This window comes from Glycine soja, chromosome 6, assembly GCF_004193775.1.
Source record: "Glycine soja cultivar W05 chromosome 6, ASM419377v2, whole genome shotgun sequence".
Classification (NCBI taxonomy): domain Eukaryota; kingdom Viridiplantae; phylum Streptophyta; class Magnoliopsida; order Fabales; family Fabaceae; genus Glycine; species Glycine soja.
The window spans coordinates 45,910,459-45,930,427 of NC_041007.1; the positions used below are offsets into that span (position 1 = coordinate 45,910,459).

A 19,969-nucleotide genomic window follows, 5' to 3' on the forward strand; every position below is an offset into this window, starting at 1 on the left:
TTCTTAACTTCAAAATTTTAATAATTTTTTTAAAAAAGTAATATAAACAAATTTTTTAGCATTATATAAACAAAAATTAAATAATATAAACAAAAAAATTAATATTATCAATTTTTTAAAAATAAAATAATATAAACAAATTATATTTAATAAAATAATAATATTTAAAAAATAAATTATTTTTTAATGTGAAAATAAAATTTTAAAAAAAAAAAGTTTGGAAGTTGGTTTGCCAATCTCGACTTCTTAACTTTGTGTAAATAATATTTAAATTTCTTAAAAAAAATAGGTATAGTTGGAAGTTGGATTTCCCAAATTTCAACTTCTCTCCTCAGTTCAAAAAATAAGTGTAGTTTACAAAATCCTTAAAGTACGTGTTTTTTTGAAAAAAAATGAGGAAAGGATGTAGTCCAAAAAAATAAATCACTCTCAGTCATTCGTAAGTCTGCCCTTGACCTCATGATAACATCATTTTGGTGTGAAAATTAACATCTATTTCATTCAATGAGTTCGTATTTGTTCAAACTTGAAAGACATTTAGCATTTAGGACTAACCAAAATGTACAATTTTTCTTTTCGTAACTATTTAGAGTCTTCATAGTTGCATATGAATTATTGTCTTTATAGTATAGCTATTTGAAAGGTAAAAAGCAAAATGAATTTTTTTTAGATCAACAATATAACTATTCATTGGATTGGTTCTATTCAAAAGCGTATATAACATAAGTATATAACTATTCAAAAACTATATCAAAATTCCATTTGAAAATGACAAGGGATTTTTTTAAAAAAAAAATTATAAAATAATTTTTAATTTTCTGTATCATTGATCCAACCAATTATCTATTGGGTTGGTTGAATTTGAATTTGACAAAAAAAAAAAATTACACAAATTCAACTAAAATATTTTGATTAAGCTGAATAATAAATTTGATAAAACTCAATCCAATCACAACCAAAGCACCTTTATACATGTGAGCAAACAATATGTATGAAACTTAATTGGGGCAAGTCCACGTATGCGTGAGGTAATATTATTTTTAATTTGGATGTGACTTTTGATCTTTTATCTTATTTTATTCAATTTAATATCTCATCTTTTAAATCTTGACCATGAAAACCTAAAGATGCAACAATGATTATGTCCTTATTGGTTGCATCTAAGGAGACTTCAAAACGCAACCACCTATCTGTCTTGGCAGTTGACAATCATACAATGAATTTTATTTGACAAAACATTTATTGAAACGTATAATAGGATTTGTGAAGTGCGTGTTATCCACGCCTTAACTATATCGACGCCTTAACAAGTGTTTACTTACTTTTTTTTAGTTAAAAACTCTTTTTTTAATTTGTTCTTTTTAAAAAGATTTATATAATTAATAGAAAAAAAATTATTTTGTGTTTTCTTACAAATATTTAAAAATAGAAAATAGATTGAAAACAAGATGATAATTTTATAATTGAAAAAGGAAAATATGAAATGAAAATAAGAAACAAAAATACAAGTAAACACCCCCTTATTTTCTTGTTATATTTTATATATTTGAGTTAGTTTATTTTAAATTAAAGTAATTTTAGAAAAAACATTTATTTCTGAAAAGTATGACTGTACTGGGGTAGGGTCCAAAAAGATATTTTTAAGTTCATTTCTTTTGGCCCTATATTCTGGAATCTTTATGTTTTTTTTAAGGATAAGTCAGGTATTTTGAGTTTCTAGAAAGGTGAATATATATATATATATATATATATATATATATATATATATATGAAGAAATATTTTATATGATAATGAAATGATTAAATATAAATTGTATAAATACAGATTATCTAGATTTAATTTTAAAATATCATATGACTTTTTAAGTGATTATATGATATTAAATTTTGATCATTCATATTTAATTATAAAGTTTAAATTTATTTTATCACTTTTATATAAAATAATTTCATGTAATATGATATATCCTTTTATATGTATATAGATGCATCTCAGTTTCACTTTTTATTTATAACTATTTATTTATATCAAATTATTTATCAAGTTTTATTCTATTTTTTCCTCTTCTTATATTTCTCTTTTTCCAACACATTTCACCCCAAAATTAAAGTAGCCTGTGTATATATATCATTGCTCATTATTATCTTTTGACTTTTTTTTTTATCTCCATGAAAATGAGTCCAAATTCACGGGACAATATGATCCACCATGGCTTTGTATTCCAGTCCAAAATGGATTTTTTTTTTTCTCAATAGGGTGTAAAACTTGATCTAATCCACTTATAACCCGCTCCATCGGTGTTGAATCCATAGTATATCAAATTGACTTATTTAACCTACCAAAAAAATAATTTATTAATATTTTATAATATTTTTTAAAATTTTAAAATGTTTTTATTCATTTAACTAGGAGTAAAACTCACCTAAATACATTTTTAGTATTATGTAATATTGTTTAATATTTTTTTTTTTAGTATTTTGTTTAAGATCATTTTTAAAATTTTGTTATTATATTTCGAGATTTCTAACATATGATAATATGTCTTGTTGTAGTGTGTGAATAGTAAAAAAATTAATTTAATTGATAGTAAAAAAATTAATATGTTTTTAATTTATTTATCTAAAAAAAATACTTTTTGTTAAATTTTTTTGTTTATTTAATTTTAAGAAAGTTGATAGATCAACCTATTTAACCCACAATCAATGATGAGTTAAATGGAGTAGCATTTTCTAACATTAACTTTAAGTAAATCAAATTAGATCGATTGATTTATAAAATAAGTTGAGATGAATTAGATTCAATGAATCAAATCACCTTCATAAATCTATTATTTTTATTATTATAAAAAATAAGTGATAACATAAAATATTATTATCATCCTCTTTTTTACAGCAAAAATATATTATCCCTTTTTTAATAAAAAAATCGAAAGTAATATTTATTATATATGTCAGGTCAGCATTCCCAATCATACCTTTAAGCTGTATCTATCCGTTCTCAAACTTCCAACTCCAATCTCTTGTGAATGCCGAAATTTTGGCTTCCTTATTTGTCCTTGGCACTTGAATTGCCCACTTTATCCTCGAAGGCTGAAATTATCTGTATCCTTTATTTATTTTATTCTAATTAAATAGAAATTCTTCCTTCCTTAGTTTCCATTTAGTTGACTCTTCATAAAGATAAAGAAAGACAAAATAAATAACTCACTAATTTGTTTTTTTATTATATCTTCTCTCTTTCTAAATTTTTATGCGAATATACTACTAAATATTCATATATGAAATATATGTTAAGTAGAGAATTGAAAACAACAATTTGTCTATTGATATCATAAAAATCAATTAGAACGTAACAAAAATGTTTTATTAAAACAACAGTCAAATAAGAATAGAAGGAACATATCATTAAAAATAATTTTAAATAAAAATAATTAATAACTTTTTTAGCATAGACTTCCGTATAAGCGAGAAAATTCTCATGCTAAATACTTAACACACTTACATATTTAAATACTCGAATTTAATATCATTAATTAAATTAGAAAAATTAAATGTCACATGCTGGATGGTATAATAACTAATTGGTATGTTATATTTATATATATAATTAAATATTTAGAACTCAAATTTAAATAATATTACTAAGATAAAATAAGTTTAAGTCAGTTAATATAATATATTATTATAATATTTTTTATTCATTAAAATTAAAGACAAATATTTAAAATTTACAATAATTCAGATATTATGATTAATCAATCAAGTTAGATACTCTCACCACAAAGTATTATAGTATAATCAAATAATCTTGATTTAGTTTTTCTTTTCTTTCTAAACAGAACCTTGTTTTAGTTGTTAGTGTTTGAATTATTGACATGTTACATTAGTTAGATGAAAGGACAGGAAATAAGAAAAAAGGGGAGTTTAGTTGCGTAGGGGCATGAAGCTTGTGGCTGTCGTCCTAAGTATGAATGTGAAGCTGATGATTGCTGCTGACACGACCGAAACTAGTTGGCTCAGGAAGATTCCTTTCAAGGATATCTTATCCTCTCGTACACATTGGACACGTCCAAGGTCCAACTTGCATGCTTGACAACGCATGCTGGCGTGGATCCTAAAATGAAAGCTTCAAAAATCTTATGCATGTTCTTGTTCGTACATACGTTACAGCTGTATTGAACTAATTGTGATGCCCTCCTTCCTCTTTCTCTCAACAACTTGATGGGTTTTTTGATCTCTGATTGGCACACATTTCAATTTTCCTCGTGGCTTGGTTGGTTGCTCTAAATTAAAATTAAGCCCCTGGTGTGTCTTTTTTTTTTTTAGCTTTATGGGTAAGAGTGGAGTAATACTTGTGTATGGCACATAATAGGAATGCCAGGCCACTTTAAACTACTCCTTAGGTGTGTGCCAATGAATCATTTGGGTATCTTGCATGGCTTGTTTTGAAGCCTATCCATAAAGGAGCAGTGCCTAGCTTCAACTTTGTTTCTTGTTCTTTATATTTGGTTGTTATTCTATTGCACTTCACCTAGATCTTTGGATGGATACTTGATGATCTTGTAGATTGCTTTTTAGATGGTCACCATGGTCCTAAGGTTTGGAATGCAGGCCAAGTTGTCTCAAATGGCTTTCCTTTTGGCCTTGTTTTTGTTGATTCTTCAGATATCAGATCATGTTATATCCAGTTACGTTTTGTGTTCTAGTCCAGGTTTGTTAAACCTAGAACTAGAAGATTGTAGAGAAGGTTTATTCGTGTTTTTTATGCTTGTTTTATGGGTGAAGTTAGCAGGAAACTATACAACTTGTAGTGTGGAATCATCTTGGACAGAAAATAGGTTAAAGTGGGGTGTACAAGGAAAGCCATGGGAGACACTGGTGTAAAAAACTAGATTGCATGGTTTTTATTTTGGTGAAAAGGAGCAAAGGGGAATCAAGAAGTACTTAAGCAAAAGTCTTTAAGGGATATCTCATGGTAAATAATATTCTTGAAGCTTTAATTTTTAATCGAATTGAATGGTCTCATGTGATCTATATGTAGCCCACTTTGTCTGATAAACTAAGGTTTTGTTGCTACTGTTTTAATGATTTCACCATGATTGGTGGCAGTAGCTAATCCTATTGTTGGTCAAGATTTGAGGAAGGGGAGGAATCTTTAGCTCGTCAACTACCAAAGGTAAACAACTACTTTGTTACACATACCAGTCCTCTTGGAGGTGAACTTAAATCTAACAGATGATTCTTCTTATAGTTCATGATCTATATTTTACTTTCTCCTCTCATACTTAATTTGTTTCCCTCCATTGTAACGTTTGTTTTATACAACACTAAGTGCGGTTTGTGTGTAACAACACTAATCTCCCTCTCAAAAGAGACTTATCAAATGAGAGTACTGTCACAGAATAAGAGTTAATCTTGGTTATATGGTAACACATGATTATTCTTAACTCCGTCCGTACCCATGAATCTTACCTAATGAATAATCAGATATTAATTGCCCATATATTTATTTTATGGAGACAACTTCTATAAATCATCTTGTTTGTACTGGTAGTAGCTCTTATACAAATTTTGTTTCATTTAAACTACTTTCTTCTTTCATTTTATTTAAACCATGATAGTTTGTTTCTACAATAATATGCTTAATTTCTTTCCAACAGATTTAGGAAGTTTTTCAAGAGATTCTACTTGCTGTAAAATCATCCTTATTTCCGTTCCATGACAACACTAATTTCTATCTCCCACTTCGCATATTGATTTTTATTTTTATTTTTTGCTGAACACTTCACATATTGATACACATAGCATACATGCCATATTATTACTATTAATATTTTTTGGGGTTGTTTTTATGCCCATGATCTTAAAGGCCCAGTTAGTAACAGGCCGTTTCTATGGTATCACGAAATGTTTATGGATTTTGTTGGGCTGGGCCTGGCTGGGATGGACCGAGCCTTGTCTGGCCCAATCTATCAACTGAATTCATGCTCACTTCTGATGAGTTGCGGACTTGTTAACACAAACAGGCCCATTGAGCATTACCACGCTAGGCATATGTGTGTGCCTAAAAAAAATTGTCTCTATTGTTTAGGACAGGGTCTTAAATTGTAGTGGCATTGCTCTTCTGGTTAGTAAAATTGCTGAAAATTACTGAGGTAAATGGATTGTGGTCACAATCCCTTACACTATCGTTTCACTTTGATCAGAAAAAAAACAAAAACACTAAGTGACACGAGCAGTCATATTCATCACTGTGCCACGTTTTACTGATTGCATTGGTAGTAGGTATCTGTTAATGTCATTGCCAAATGACCAATTCCTATCAATAATTGAAGGCTTATGTTTGTATATATGTTCTGTCGCTCTGACGTGTCGACATTCAGGTGGTGCAAAATTAGAGATGTGACAACCAGGTTTGTCTTTAACTATATATGCTGATCAAGGTCTTCTGTGTTTACACATGCTTTGAAAGGGTCCTGTTCATTAGAGAAGTAATGTATCTATCGTAATGTTTATTGATACATAATGTTTATTTTAGAACTGAGTTATAGGTGAGGGGCATAATCTATAAACAATTATCTTTGTTTCAAAACTCTATGGCAAGTGGCATGATCTATCTATAATGATGCTTATTTTAAAATCCTTTGACAGAGAAGATTAGCATAATCTATCGATGACTATGTTTGTTTTAAAACTATGTGATAAAATCAGGAAATCGTTGTGGTTTGAGTGATAGTAAACTCAAGTTTAAGTCTTATAAAAGAAAAAAAAAAGAAAAAATTTACTTAAATAATTAGTCAGACTTTTGACAGAAATTAATTATTAAAATAACTAATAAATATTTTATACTAAAAAACTATACGATAGAAGAATGGCATAATCTATCAATCAATAACAAAGTTTATAATCTATCAATATTAATGTATATTTGAAAACTGTAAGATAGAAGAGTGGCATTGGACTGAGTCACTTTCCAATACCATGCCAGATTTTGTATAAAATCAAAATCTGGCTGAAATTCATGAAAGCTGCATTACACGGTTGATGTGTCCTTACATTACCAATAATGTTGTTCTAAAGCATAACACAAGCTTTATGTGTTCTGATCTGCACCACACACTGATCCATCACATAGCATCATAGCTTCTCAATAATTCAATTGCACGTTCCTGGAAACCTGTGATGTGAATCTCAACCGCACATTCCCTGCTACCTTATCAATTCGTGCATTCAACTGAAGCAATCAACCACACACGTCATGCTACTTATCATCTTTATTAACCGTTCATTTCCAAGCCAGTTTCACTCACCCCGCTGAACTCATCACTTACTGGAAGCCTTGTTGTGAGTAAGAGAAAAGGCTTCCTGCACCGAGCACACCAACTTGATACCTCTGATTCTTTCTTTGCTTAGAATTCCACAGAATATGGAGACTGTTCTTTTCAATCACTCCCCACCTTTGGAATTCAAGGTGCGTAGAAATAGTGCCAAGTATATGGTTAAATCATCACTAAAATAATCTTAATAATGGGACTTGAAATTTAATTACTGTATCCCTCTCTACCTGTTTATGTAATTTTGTGGAGTATGTACCCTTTATTTTATTTTTATTTATTTGATATCATGTTCGACCCCCACTTTGATGGTTTGAGAAGATATCTACAAACCACAATGTCATGAGAGGAATTGACATGTTATTTATTATATTATATATCTGTCAACATTATATATTATATATTGCAACTATTTGATAGTTACCCTTAATAGAGAGATTAAACAGACTCACTATACAGCTCCAAAAGATTTGTATTTTGTTTAATAAACTTAGTAAAGTACCATATGATCAGCAGTTATTAGTAATTTGGGTTAGTTATTGTGCTAATATGCATCTTGCATTTTATGGGGAAAGATAGAGGTAAGGCTTAAGAATTTGATATACCTTTATATGGTGGGTTTTTTGTCATAGGCATTGGCTTTCATTATAATATGCATTAATTTTAAAAAATTACTAGTCATTTTGATGTTTCTTGTTGAAGAAACCACATATTTTCCCGATTTCTGGTGGATTTAGTATAGTTGGTCATTGGCATATTCTTTCTGTTTCTTTAAATTTGTGACAATTTGCATGCATTGTTACATACAAAAGTCGTTTTAGGTTCTTTACATTTTAGTCAGTGTTTAATTGATTAATTTCTTAGCATATTATTCAAACTTTGTTAATTAATTAGTGATCTTAAGTTTGAATATATGAGGTTTGTTACTCTTGATTCTAGTTTTGGTTTTGTGGCTACTGGACCGGTACCATGCCTTCCCCAGTTTGGGTTCTATACTTCTCTCCTTAAGCAGCAATGCATGAGAGAATAAGGACTCTGAGAAACTGATCTTCTGGAAATGGAAAAAATTTTGAACTGTGATTGCAATCAGTAGAGGGAACCATTGAGCTTACATTTGCTGATTATGTATGGTGGTGATTGCAAAAATTTATTTAATGTAGGGGAATATTTGGTGTTAAGCATTGATTTTAGATGTTTAGATTATGTATTTAAGAGAAGGGGGAAAACCAAACAAGTAGTATTGTGAATGTTGACAACTGTGTAACGACTGCTAGTGAAATCTTATTTGTGTGATCGATAGAATTAATTTATTCTATTTTTAAAATAATTTATTATGAAAAATTTGTCGGGATAATTTTTATAATGAAAAAGGTGATTTTTCCTTAAAAGAGAACCTGGAGCTGTTTAAAAAAAAACTCAAGACAAATGTTATATTTAGAAGACATGCTTAATAATATTTATAATAATCATGTCATTTTTATATTTATAATAATCATGTCATTTTTCAGAGAAAATCTCTCTTTTAGTTTTTTATTTTATTTTAAAAAGTAAATTTTGTAAACAATTTGAAAAAAAAAATAGTTATTAAAGATTCGTTTTTCAAACTTACACAAATAGATCCTCAAAGCATAAAGGAACATATAAATCAACAAACACTCACAATGTTTTTGCAAAAAAGTGATATTATTGGTGAACCTGTGGCAATAACTTTTCACATATTGATTATTTTGAGAAAGCAAAATTTTGACCATGAAATTGTGATTTTTTATGCATATATGCGACCAAATTACCTTTTCATGGTTACTAGAAACCCGCTCACGGGAATGCATGAGAAACTGAAGAACCGATTAAAATATGTTGTTTTCTTAATAACTATAATGAAGTTTGAATTTAAAGTTTTATACAAACTGTTCAAATTGTATATTATTAGACAGGTTAAGACTTTTATTTATTTTCTTCAAAATATTTAATTTCAAGAGCCTCAAGTAGTACGTCTCAACAATCAAATTAAAAAAAAAAACTTAATGTTTCAATAATATTTTATTTTATACAAACTATGATGTATACAGTATACAATAAATACAACACCCCTAAAATAGTGTTATTAACAATTAACTATGATTCTGTAAAAAAAATTAACTATGATTTATTACATAATACTATAATAAGGTCGAGTATAAAATATAATTTAAATGAGAAAAAATTGATAAGTTATTCGTTTGTTTTTTTTTTGTACCAAAGTTATTCGTTTCTTATTTCTCCAAAGAAACTCTATTAACAACAAAAAATAATCAGTAACAATGAGTTATACATAGATTAATATGCACTTTTTGCTTTCTAGTTTCAAATAAGTTTTGAAGTTTCTCAAGACTTGATTTTGTGGGATCTGCCCCTAATTTTTTTATGAATTTTTTTTTTTCATTTTTATTCCACTAAGCTATCATATTTAACTATTTAATAGACTTTATCCCTTTGAACCATATTTTTTAACATTTCCTGTTTCATCGAATTTATAGAAACATTTTTTTTCACCAATAAATGAGTAGTAAAACTTATAAATTTTTTCCCATTTTTCATGAATGCTATGTAAAAGCTTCATGTTTGGTTCAAAATGAAGCGAAGCCGAAGGTTATACGGATGGAAATATCATCAGATCCCCCAAACACAACTTTGTAATATATTGCCTGAATGCCTGGGTAGTGTACTACTGGAATTGGATAGAATAGTTTGTTTTGTAGTACTACATCGGAATTAGCTTTTAACAAGTACTCATGTGGTTCTTTGCTTTTAACTAGTTATGCTTTCTTGGTAATTTACCGTCAGAAGTTATTTTGGAACAAAAGAAAAATTTGCTTAAACATACAACGTTTTCATTTTTCTTTTCCCCTCACAATATGTTTACTGTTTAGAGTGGTGTGATGTGATAATCCTAGACATAAAATTATCGAGGGATGCATTATCGTCGTATACAACAAATATTGTGTTTTAGAATTTGTTTTCTAGAAAATAAAATTACGCCCAGGATTGTCAGTTTTGCTAACACCAGAAAATTAATCTGAATGGTAAAAACAGATGTTTTACATAGACAAACTGCCTCATTTGTTTAAAGATGAATTATGACTCATTTAATTTGTCTCATTTATTTAAAATGCTCGTGCTTACATGTACAGACACTATTAAATGTTATTTCACCTATATTGTATAATATTGGTTTGAATACTAAGATTATTTTTATTATTTTTTACATAAGATTTCAAATACGAGTTTCATAGACAAGGAAAATAGGTGTTAAAAAAGAAACTTGTCATTTTAAATAAGTAGTACTCTCAATTATAAAAAATTGTAATAGTATTAAGCCGTACGTATTACATTATTTTACTGATTCGCGGAGCCATGTTAATGGCACACTAAAGTTCCCCCATGGCAGTACGTGGCACAGCATATGCCATCCCTGGGTAGCATATTATGTTAAAATTGCTTTTTTAAAGTTTTAACAAATTGACCCATTATAACATCCTAGTGTACACATAAACATGAAAAGGAAGGGAGGAGTTATTACAAATTTTTAATAATAATAACATTATTGATAGATCAGCAAAAGAACAAAAAATATTGGCATCCAATTTCTAACAATTTCATAGACAATAAAAGATAAATATAAAAATTGACGGACATTGCATGAAATTGTTCTCTCTCAATTTGCAGACATAAAAATGCTAACGCATATCTATTAGTTCACTATACACAAATTTCACGCTGCTGCATGCGTCTCTATTCGACGTACAATTTGTACATTTGGGCTCATGCCATGCACATAATACCATTAAAACCTTTTTCTTATGTAAACTGAACATTATGAGCTAGACTAGCTAAGTTTTATACTGTGAGTCAATAAAAAATAATAATAATAACTTTTAAAATAGTTATCTTACTTAACGAATTATCTTTACAATCGTTTCATAACTATTTACTTTTATATATTCTCACATCTTTGTGACTTATATATTTGTAATCAGGGTTTGAGCAAGGAGGAGGAAGACTCATTGCTAGGGCAAGTGGAAATATGGAGGTACATGACATGCTTCACGGACTCCGTGGCCTTGAAAGCTGTCATAGAGCTTCGTATAGCGGACATACTAGACCGTTATGGTAAACCACTATCCTTGTCGCAAATTGTGGAGAACATAGAAGACGCACCCTCCCCAGATGCCTCTCTTCTCCAGAGAGTCCTGAGAGTGATGGTGCGCAGAAAGATCTTCAGTGCACAAGAATCAGAGACAGGAGAAACCCTCTTCGGCTTGACACGAGCCTCGAAGTGGATCCTTCGCGACACGAAAATGACCCTAGCACCCATGTTGCTGCTGGAGAACCACCCAATTCACCTGAACCCTGCGCACTACATCAGTGAGATTATTAGAGAAGGCACAAAAAATGGCACTGCTTTCTTTAAGTGCCATGGACATGAGCAATTTGAGATGACGGGTTTGGATCCTGAGTATAATAGGTTGTTCAATGAGGGCATGGTGTGCACTGCTAGGGTTGTGTCCAAGGCTGTGATCACTGGCTACAAAGATGGGTTCAACCAGATTAAGTCCTTGGTTGATGTTGGAGGTGGCATTGGAGGGTCTCTTTCGGAGATTGTTAGGGCTTATCCTCATATCAATGCCATCAACTTTGACTTGCCTCATGTGGTTGCCACTGCTCCTAAGTTCGATGGGATCACCCATGTTGGAGGTGACATGTTCGTGTCCATTCCTAGTGCTGATGCTATTTACATGAAGGTATATCAAAAACTGATCAATACCATATCTTCTTAAAATGCATGTGCTAATGGCTTATAACACTCTAACACACTACTTTTGCAAAAGTGATATTCGTACACTCATAATATTAGCTAGTTAACATTTAGTGAGTGAGAGAGAAAAATAATAAAAAATATATAAATATAACAAGTGATATCATGTAATTATAAAATGAGAAAAACAATGCATATTAATTTAGTATTTAAAAAAATAATTCTAGTTTTCATACATAAACATAATTAAATCTTAATGTAATCAAATTTTATATAGTTGTATTACTAGTTTGAGTTATAATGAGTCATAAATGCATAATTATGTACATCTTTTAAAAAAAATTGAAAGAAAGGTGTAAATAACTATTAGCCTTCAAATGGTTAATATAATGGTGTAAGATTTTATTGTATATATATATATAAGTAATATATTTAATAAAAGAATTTGTATTTGATTATGATCATGTATAAAGAAATTTTATATCAACAAAAATCATATATTATGAATAAAATTAGTCTCTAATCCGATAACTAATAACACAGACAAAAAAAAAAAAAACTAACCACTGTGTTGAATTTAAATCCTGTTATATGATAATATATAGTTTTTTATGGTATATGGTCAAGTCTTTCATTACATGTCAAGTATTTTGTGCACTTACCCTTCAAATTTTTTTCTTTGGGGTGAAATATATGCAGTGGATTCTGCATGACTGGAGCGACGAGCACTGCATCAAGATCTTGAAGAACTGCAGGAAGGCAATACCAGAGAAGACAGGAAAAGTCATAATCGTGGATCACGTTCTTCGACCCGAAGGCAACGAACTCTTCACAGACGTTGGCATCGCATTCGACATGATGCTTCTCGCTCACAACGCCGGTGGCAAAGAGAGGACCGAAGAGAACTGGAAGTGGCTGTTCAAGGAAACCGGTTTCGCGCGTTACAACATCATCAAGATCAACGCTCTCCCTTCCATCATTGAGGCGTTTCCAATCTGAAGAAGATGCCACTACCACAACTGCATGTGGTTTTTATGTTGCATGTGTTGTTGTTATTATTAACAGCTATATGATCTTCGTTTTAATTTTGTGGTTTTCCTTCCTGCCCTTGTTATGTTTGTGCATTAAATAAAAGTAAGAAATGCCCCACCACTAAGTAATGCTATATGGATTATGTATGTGTTCCATATATGTCAAGTGAGTGGTGTGTGGTTGTGAAGAATCTATTGCTTTTAATGAATCAGATCCTTTGGTGTGAAAACCTTGCTTTCTATGTTGTTGCCTCTCCTCACTCCATAATACTTTGCTCAAGTTCAGAAAACTTCCACAGTTCATAAGTTTTCAGTATTTATCTGTTAATTTGTTAAATAAAATAATGTTCGATTCCTACAAATGAAAAAAAAAAAAGTGAGTGTATAGACCACATAAGTCAATATATATGTTATCTATTCCCACATATCCATCATCAGTTCATCACATAAGAAAATGAATAGACCACAAAACACCGGAAAACTTTGGAGTGCCGGGATTTTCTTTTATAAGAAAAAATTTAGGAGGTGGGAATGGGTGACCCATTCAAGACAGGAAAAGGCTACATGCTTAAAGAGAGAGAGATACCGGCATTTACCTAATTGCAAGGAGATGAATGAGGTTTCGATCTTATAATCTGTTAGATGTTAAACCTTGTTCCCTTCAACTTTTGGGTTGGAGTGTCGATTTTAATGGCTTATTCTTCAAGACTTGAATAGATATAATTTCAAGATGAGAATTACCCTACTTATATACTCTTTAATTTCAGGCTCTTTCTCTCTATAATAGATGTACCACTTGGAAATTTTCCCTATAGAATAGAAGTATAAAACAGAGAGATATGTAAATTGTATGGCTATTTAGTTTAGTTGCTGTGGCAAGGCCTGTGTCACTTGTGAATCATCTTTGCCTATTTATAGCCATTGCCCATTGGTTATACACGAGGGGGTGATTGCTTCTATTATGTTCTAGGCTATCTACACGTATTTACCTAATCATTTTTTTTTTATCGATAACTTTCTTTTACAGTCGTTGGTCAAACATGAGGTTGATGATTGCCTCTATTATTTTCTGGATCTGAATCCACTGGAGTTCAAATATAAACTGCACCAGTTGCAGTTTTGATCCAATGGTTTCTGTTATTGATACACAGTCATCAATAATTTTTTTATAATACAAACTTACTATTTCAAGGGCTAAGATTCATGTTAGAAAAACAAGTATAGTGCAGTTGGAAAAACAACTATAGAGGATCTAAATTCGTTCTGTTCGAGTGCTATCTACACATATCTACCTTATTAATTAAAGTTTGAGAGCTTTCTCTTACAACTGTTGTTTAATATAACCATATATTTTCTGACAGAACTAGCAATTAGATGCCTAATCTTCAGGATTACCTAGTACGAATTCAGATCAATCTAATAATCGGATGAATTCAAACTGATCTAAATTAAAAAAAAACATGAGTTGGTCCAAATTAAATTGAAGTATTGAAAATATGATGAATTCGAATTGGATCTCGAATTTCATTTATGAAAATTTAATATGATTTCATCCATAAGATTACTTAGTATATTTTTTTTATATTTTTTTTTTAGTTTTAATCTTTAGACTTTTAAACTTTCTAATCCAATTGAATTTAATTGTATTTTTTTTATTTTAAAGCTATGATCAATTATTACTATAATTATAATATAAGATTATTTAATTTTTAATTCAAATGAAACATGTGTGATGCTTCATATTGAACTGGTGCTTAAAATAGTTTGAGTTAAATGTATTAAATTATATACTATTAGAATTACTTTTTATTTTTATTTTAATGATAAATTCGTTTATAATTGAATTGGATTATTGACTTAATTAAACTGAGTAAAATTTAATCCCATCCCATCCTATTAAAATTAATCAGATATGATAAAAAAGAATGCCACAGATTTTATCTAAACCGGTCCGTGGCCAAATCTTGTACTATATTCTAGAAATGTCTTCAATACTTTCCCATTAGAAACCAGGGTCTCCAGATAATGTGCCTAGGACTTGGATAGGCATGAGCAAGGGCTTTAATTTGGGATCTGAGGCTTAATTCTTCTCCCCCTTCTAGTGCTATATATGTTGATATGATAGTCTATCTAGAGGATGGGTGTTTTGGGTTTACTTTTTGTACAAGGATAGTATAGACCTAACAGTTAAGCTTAAACCAACTTAGCTTAGATGGATTGGATCCCCGTGGATGCACCTGATTTGCCAACGGATTTCATTGATGGGTTATATCCATCATGTGTGGTTCTAAGTCAGAATAATAAAGTTTTTTTTCCCGTATACATGCTTAAATAATATAAGTTATACTAATCTTCAACAGTGGACCCATAAATAAATGTCTAAACAAGAACAATTTATAAACAAATCAAAATAATTTTCTCACAATAGAGTAAAAAAATTACGAATTCCTACATACATATTGTATGGCAGATCGCACGTTTTAATTCAACATATTTTAAAATTTAGAGAAGGTCACATTGCAGAAATCTCAGATGCTCTGCATGTTCAGCAACTGGTATTTCCCCAACTAACTTAGATGAGACCATATTTGTAGCATTAGATGAATTGGTTCTTCACATATCAATTAGCTATCAAATCCATACCCCATTTTGTTGCACGAATAATTGAATGTTTTACTAAATTGGAGTACCATGTACCGTTTAAGAGCAGAAGTTTGTCGCGTGTTAACTTTGGTTCATTGAAACATGTGAGAATCGTGCTCTGTGAAAATGTTGAGCTTTTCACCATCAAAGCCTAACTCATCATAGCTCAAAACCATTTGTTTAGGTCCTTTAGGAATAGTTCTAACACTGCGAACAACCATGTGGAGTTCTTACACTCACCTTATGGCACCAACCATAATCAGAAGTACCACTGATTAGGCTGTGCACTAACACAGTGCGAACACCTGCAGCCTTGTGCTCCATATAAGAATAAGATCCACTATTCTAAAGTGATTTAAAAAAGCATATTTATGGGTTTCTAGATTGTGCCTCTTAAGAAGAAGAAAAAAAAGAAGCTAAAGCTTTGAGTTGAGTTGAGGGTACGTAGTACAAGGAATCTAACTGTTGCCCCCAAAATTGATGTGATTAACTTCTAACCTCAATAACCTCAATGATATTGGTTTTTGAACAATACTAACATATCTTTGGGTTGGTCCAATGGTTAAAAAAGAATAGAAGGGAGGGGTGAAAGTAGAAGGGGAGTTCTCATTGATTTTTGATGGTTATTGATGTGCTTAAGAAAGAAACTATTTTGCTTGACTCACTTTCATTAGCATAAAAAGTGATTCACAAGAGTTAGGTGTTGAGATACTATCCAACACTATCATGCTTACAATAACATTAATTCAATTTTACACCATCTTTTTAATGAAATAAAAAAAATTGGATTATGCAGACTCAATATATACCATTATTATTCGAGCACGAGTATTTCTACACACATGCCTTGATATATAGACATTTAATCTCAAAATATAAAATTGTGCAAGTTAAAGGGATGGACATACAAAAATATGGCTCGTAAGTTTATTTTATTATGTTTAATCCATTGAATATGTACACTAAATAAATTAAATTAAATTAAAATTTAAGTTAAAAATTGTTGATTTTTTAAATATAGAAATGATAGTGGTATTTGGGTAACAAATTGGATGATGTAAAAGGGTTCGAATGAATATAAAATACTAGTAAGTTTAAAATTAATTTTTGTTAAATATTTTATATTTTTCTTATGTTTTGCAGCTATAATTCATTAATAAATAATTGAAAAAAATTATTTATAAGTGAACGATAGAACAAGAATATGGCTCACCTTGGAAACTATGTTCCTGCTCAAAACAATTATTTGCATTTGTTTAAATGACCTCCAATCAAATTCTAAAGGCTTAGGTTGTAAGGCTTCAAAGACAAATCCAATGGGAGTCACATTCCTGTTTCATCATTCATCTATAAACAATTTTTTTCAAGTGAGGTTGGATAGAGTTCTCATGAATCAAGAATGGAGGATTGAGTCTCCCATAGTGAAGGTTACTCATCTGTTTCATTGTAAATAAGATCAATGACCCCACCATATTAATCTTGATGTGGGTTGACCTATGAACAGAAAGAGGTGTCCATACAGATTCCAGAATGCTTGGTTGTCACATGACGAATTTGATTCTTTGATCAGACATAATTGGAGTTGACAGGAAATGGAGTGAGCATTTAGGAAAGTTTACACAAATGCTTAAGAATTGGAATCATAATGTTTTTGGCAATATTTTTTGAAAAAAAAAAAAAAGGAGTTACATAGGAGGTTAGGAGGGCATTTGAAAAATCACTCAGCAAGAGACCTAATGACTTTCTAATCAGGCTTCAAGGAGAGCTATGTGATAAACCATATTTTGAGTGATATTTTATCTTATTTTTTGTCATTTTCATGCATTTTCTTGATAAAATTTTTGGACACTAATTTTATCTTGGAGAAGTACAACTGCTAAATCAAGTGAAAGAGTTAAAAATTGTACATTTTCATGAAAATTTGATGTTATTCTCACTTGATAATAGTTGTGATACATTTATCATGATTGTAGTCTACCACGAGGGCCCTCGTCATTCCATAACGTCTCAAACTTCAGTGCCAAAATTTCGATAGCGGTCATGGTAGATATTACCATTATCTTAGTGAACTTAATTAAAAAAATTATCTTTAAGAGTCTAATTAGAATAATTATCTTTAAAGATTTAATCATGATATTTATCTATATTGTGTCTAATTAAAGTAATTATCTTTAGGGATCTAATAAATTTTTTTATCTATAATGCACATAATTAAAGTAATTATCTTTAAGAGTCTATAAATAAGATGTTGGAGTATGTATTTTTTAACCTTCAAAATTCATTATCTATTTTACATTTTTGGGAGCTTTGAGAGTGTTCTGAGCGTTTATAAGGTAGACAACTCAATGAATCTCCTTGGCTTCCAAGCCTCTCAAGACAAGGAGCAACAATCCTCTTCAAGGCTCAATTTAAGGATGTTGAAGTCAAGCTAAAGTTCTTTGTTAGGAAGGAAAATAGGATAAAGAGGGTATAGATCAAAAGCTCAATTATGTCTGTGTGTGTGTATATATATCATTAACTTTTATTTACTCTATTTTTTTATTTTATAAAAAAAAATTCTATTTAACTATTTTAAATAAATAAATAATCCATTAAAATATCTCTTTATTTTCTAAAACATATATTTATTTTATTTATTTCAAAACTTATTATTTTAATTAATAAAACCATTTTCCCATGATTTATTTAATTACAAAAATACCATTATTTTTTCTAATTTTTTTTATTTTTAAATTAAAATCTTTTTATTTATTTTATGAAAAATGGGATGTTATAATTTACATATTAATTTATGAGATTTAATTATAAATTGGTAAAATAAAAATACATAAACTATTCTAAGTAAAACAAATCAAATGATATCAAATAAAATTAAGAAGATTTATATATTAAATATTTTAATTTTTAAATTTAGATAATTTGAAAAAAAAATTAATAATTCTTAACTAGCAAGAGTCTTTGTTGTTTGTTAATTTGTCTGTGAATAAATGAATATGTATTCAATTCCTATTAATACATTTTTATTCATTAAGTAAAAAAATAAAAAAAAAATACTAATTAATAAATCTGATAGTATATATTATCACTTATCACTAATTATATACTAATGTTTTAATAATATATCTTGAAACTAATTATATTCTAATCCAAAGATATATATATATATATATATATATATATATATATATATATATATATATATAATTAATAGTTATGATAAAAAAAATGATATATCTATTATTTTTCATCAATTTTTATTACTTAGACTAATTATGCGTTGCCTATTATTATAAGTCTCATTTATTTATTTATATATCTAATTAAAAAAATTAATTATTATTAACATTATATTATAAATATATATATATATATATATATATATATATTAATTATAGTTGTTACTAAATTTGATGACTTTTAATTATTATTATATTTAATAAGTTTGGTCCACTTTTTTATTGTGAGATTATTGTTGTGCATTTTGTTTAATTGTTATTAAGCTTGTAAAACTAAAAAGTCTTCCAAAATTTGAAATAAAAAATTAGTATAAATAGACGTGTTTCTCTCTTTATCATTAGAAATAAAAATAATTTTTAATTTATGTATAAAACTATAAATAATTTTATAAAAGTCAATATTTATTAAATACTTATTTATTTGAGTTTAGATACTTAAATAGTTAAAATATGATAAATATTCGGTCTCCCTTTTGATGAATTATTGGATTCCTGCTTGACTATAAGGATTGAAAGTTAGGAACATAAATGAGATTTGAAAGTTATTTTAACGATAATTTTTAATTGGATAATATTATAAAATTATTTTATATTGTCATTGTATGATCACTGGTAAAACAATTATTGAACATATTTTTTAATTGGTGAAATAGTTATTGTGTGAATGACTACAAATATTAATATTATAGTCTGACATTTATTTTTTCTTTTTTATTTTATATAATTAATATGTTAGGGAAAATTAATTTGTTATGTAATAAATTTAGGATTCTTTATATAGGATAAGTTTTATTTAAAATGTTTGATAAGAAAAATTCATAGATTTTTATTAATAATTTTGAAAGATTTTAAAAAATTCAGAAAAATTTTTAAAATCTTAAAAATCCATTATATTATTTTAAATATTATGAATTCATATTTCATAAATGT

General features: G+C 28.9%; 1 protein-coding gene across 1 annotated transcript; it reads left to right on the forward strand.

Moving 5' to 3' along the window:
- The first annotated feature begins 6,870 nt into the window (after positions 1-6,870).
- Positions 6,871-13,402, forward strand: LOC114417234 ((R,S)-reticuline 7-O-methyltransferase-like). Its single transcript, XM_028382364.1, has 3 exons — positions 6,871-7,471; positions 11,351-12,115; positions 12,829-13,402. The coding sequence occupies exons 1-3, from the start codon at positions 7,427-7,429 to the stop codon at positions 13,126-13,128; spliced, it is 1,110 nt and encodes a 369-aa protein (XP_028238165.1). The 5' UTR covers positions 6,871-7,426; the 3' UTR covers positions 13,129-13,402.
- Positions 13,403-19,969: the final 6,567 nt, after the last annotated feature.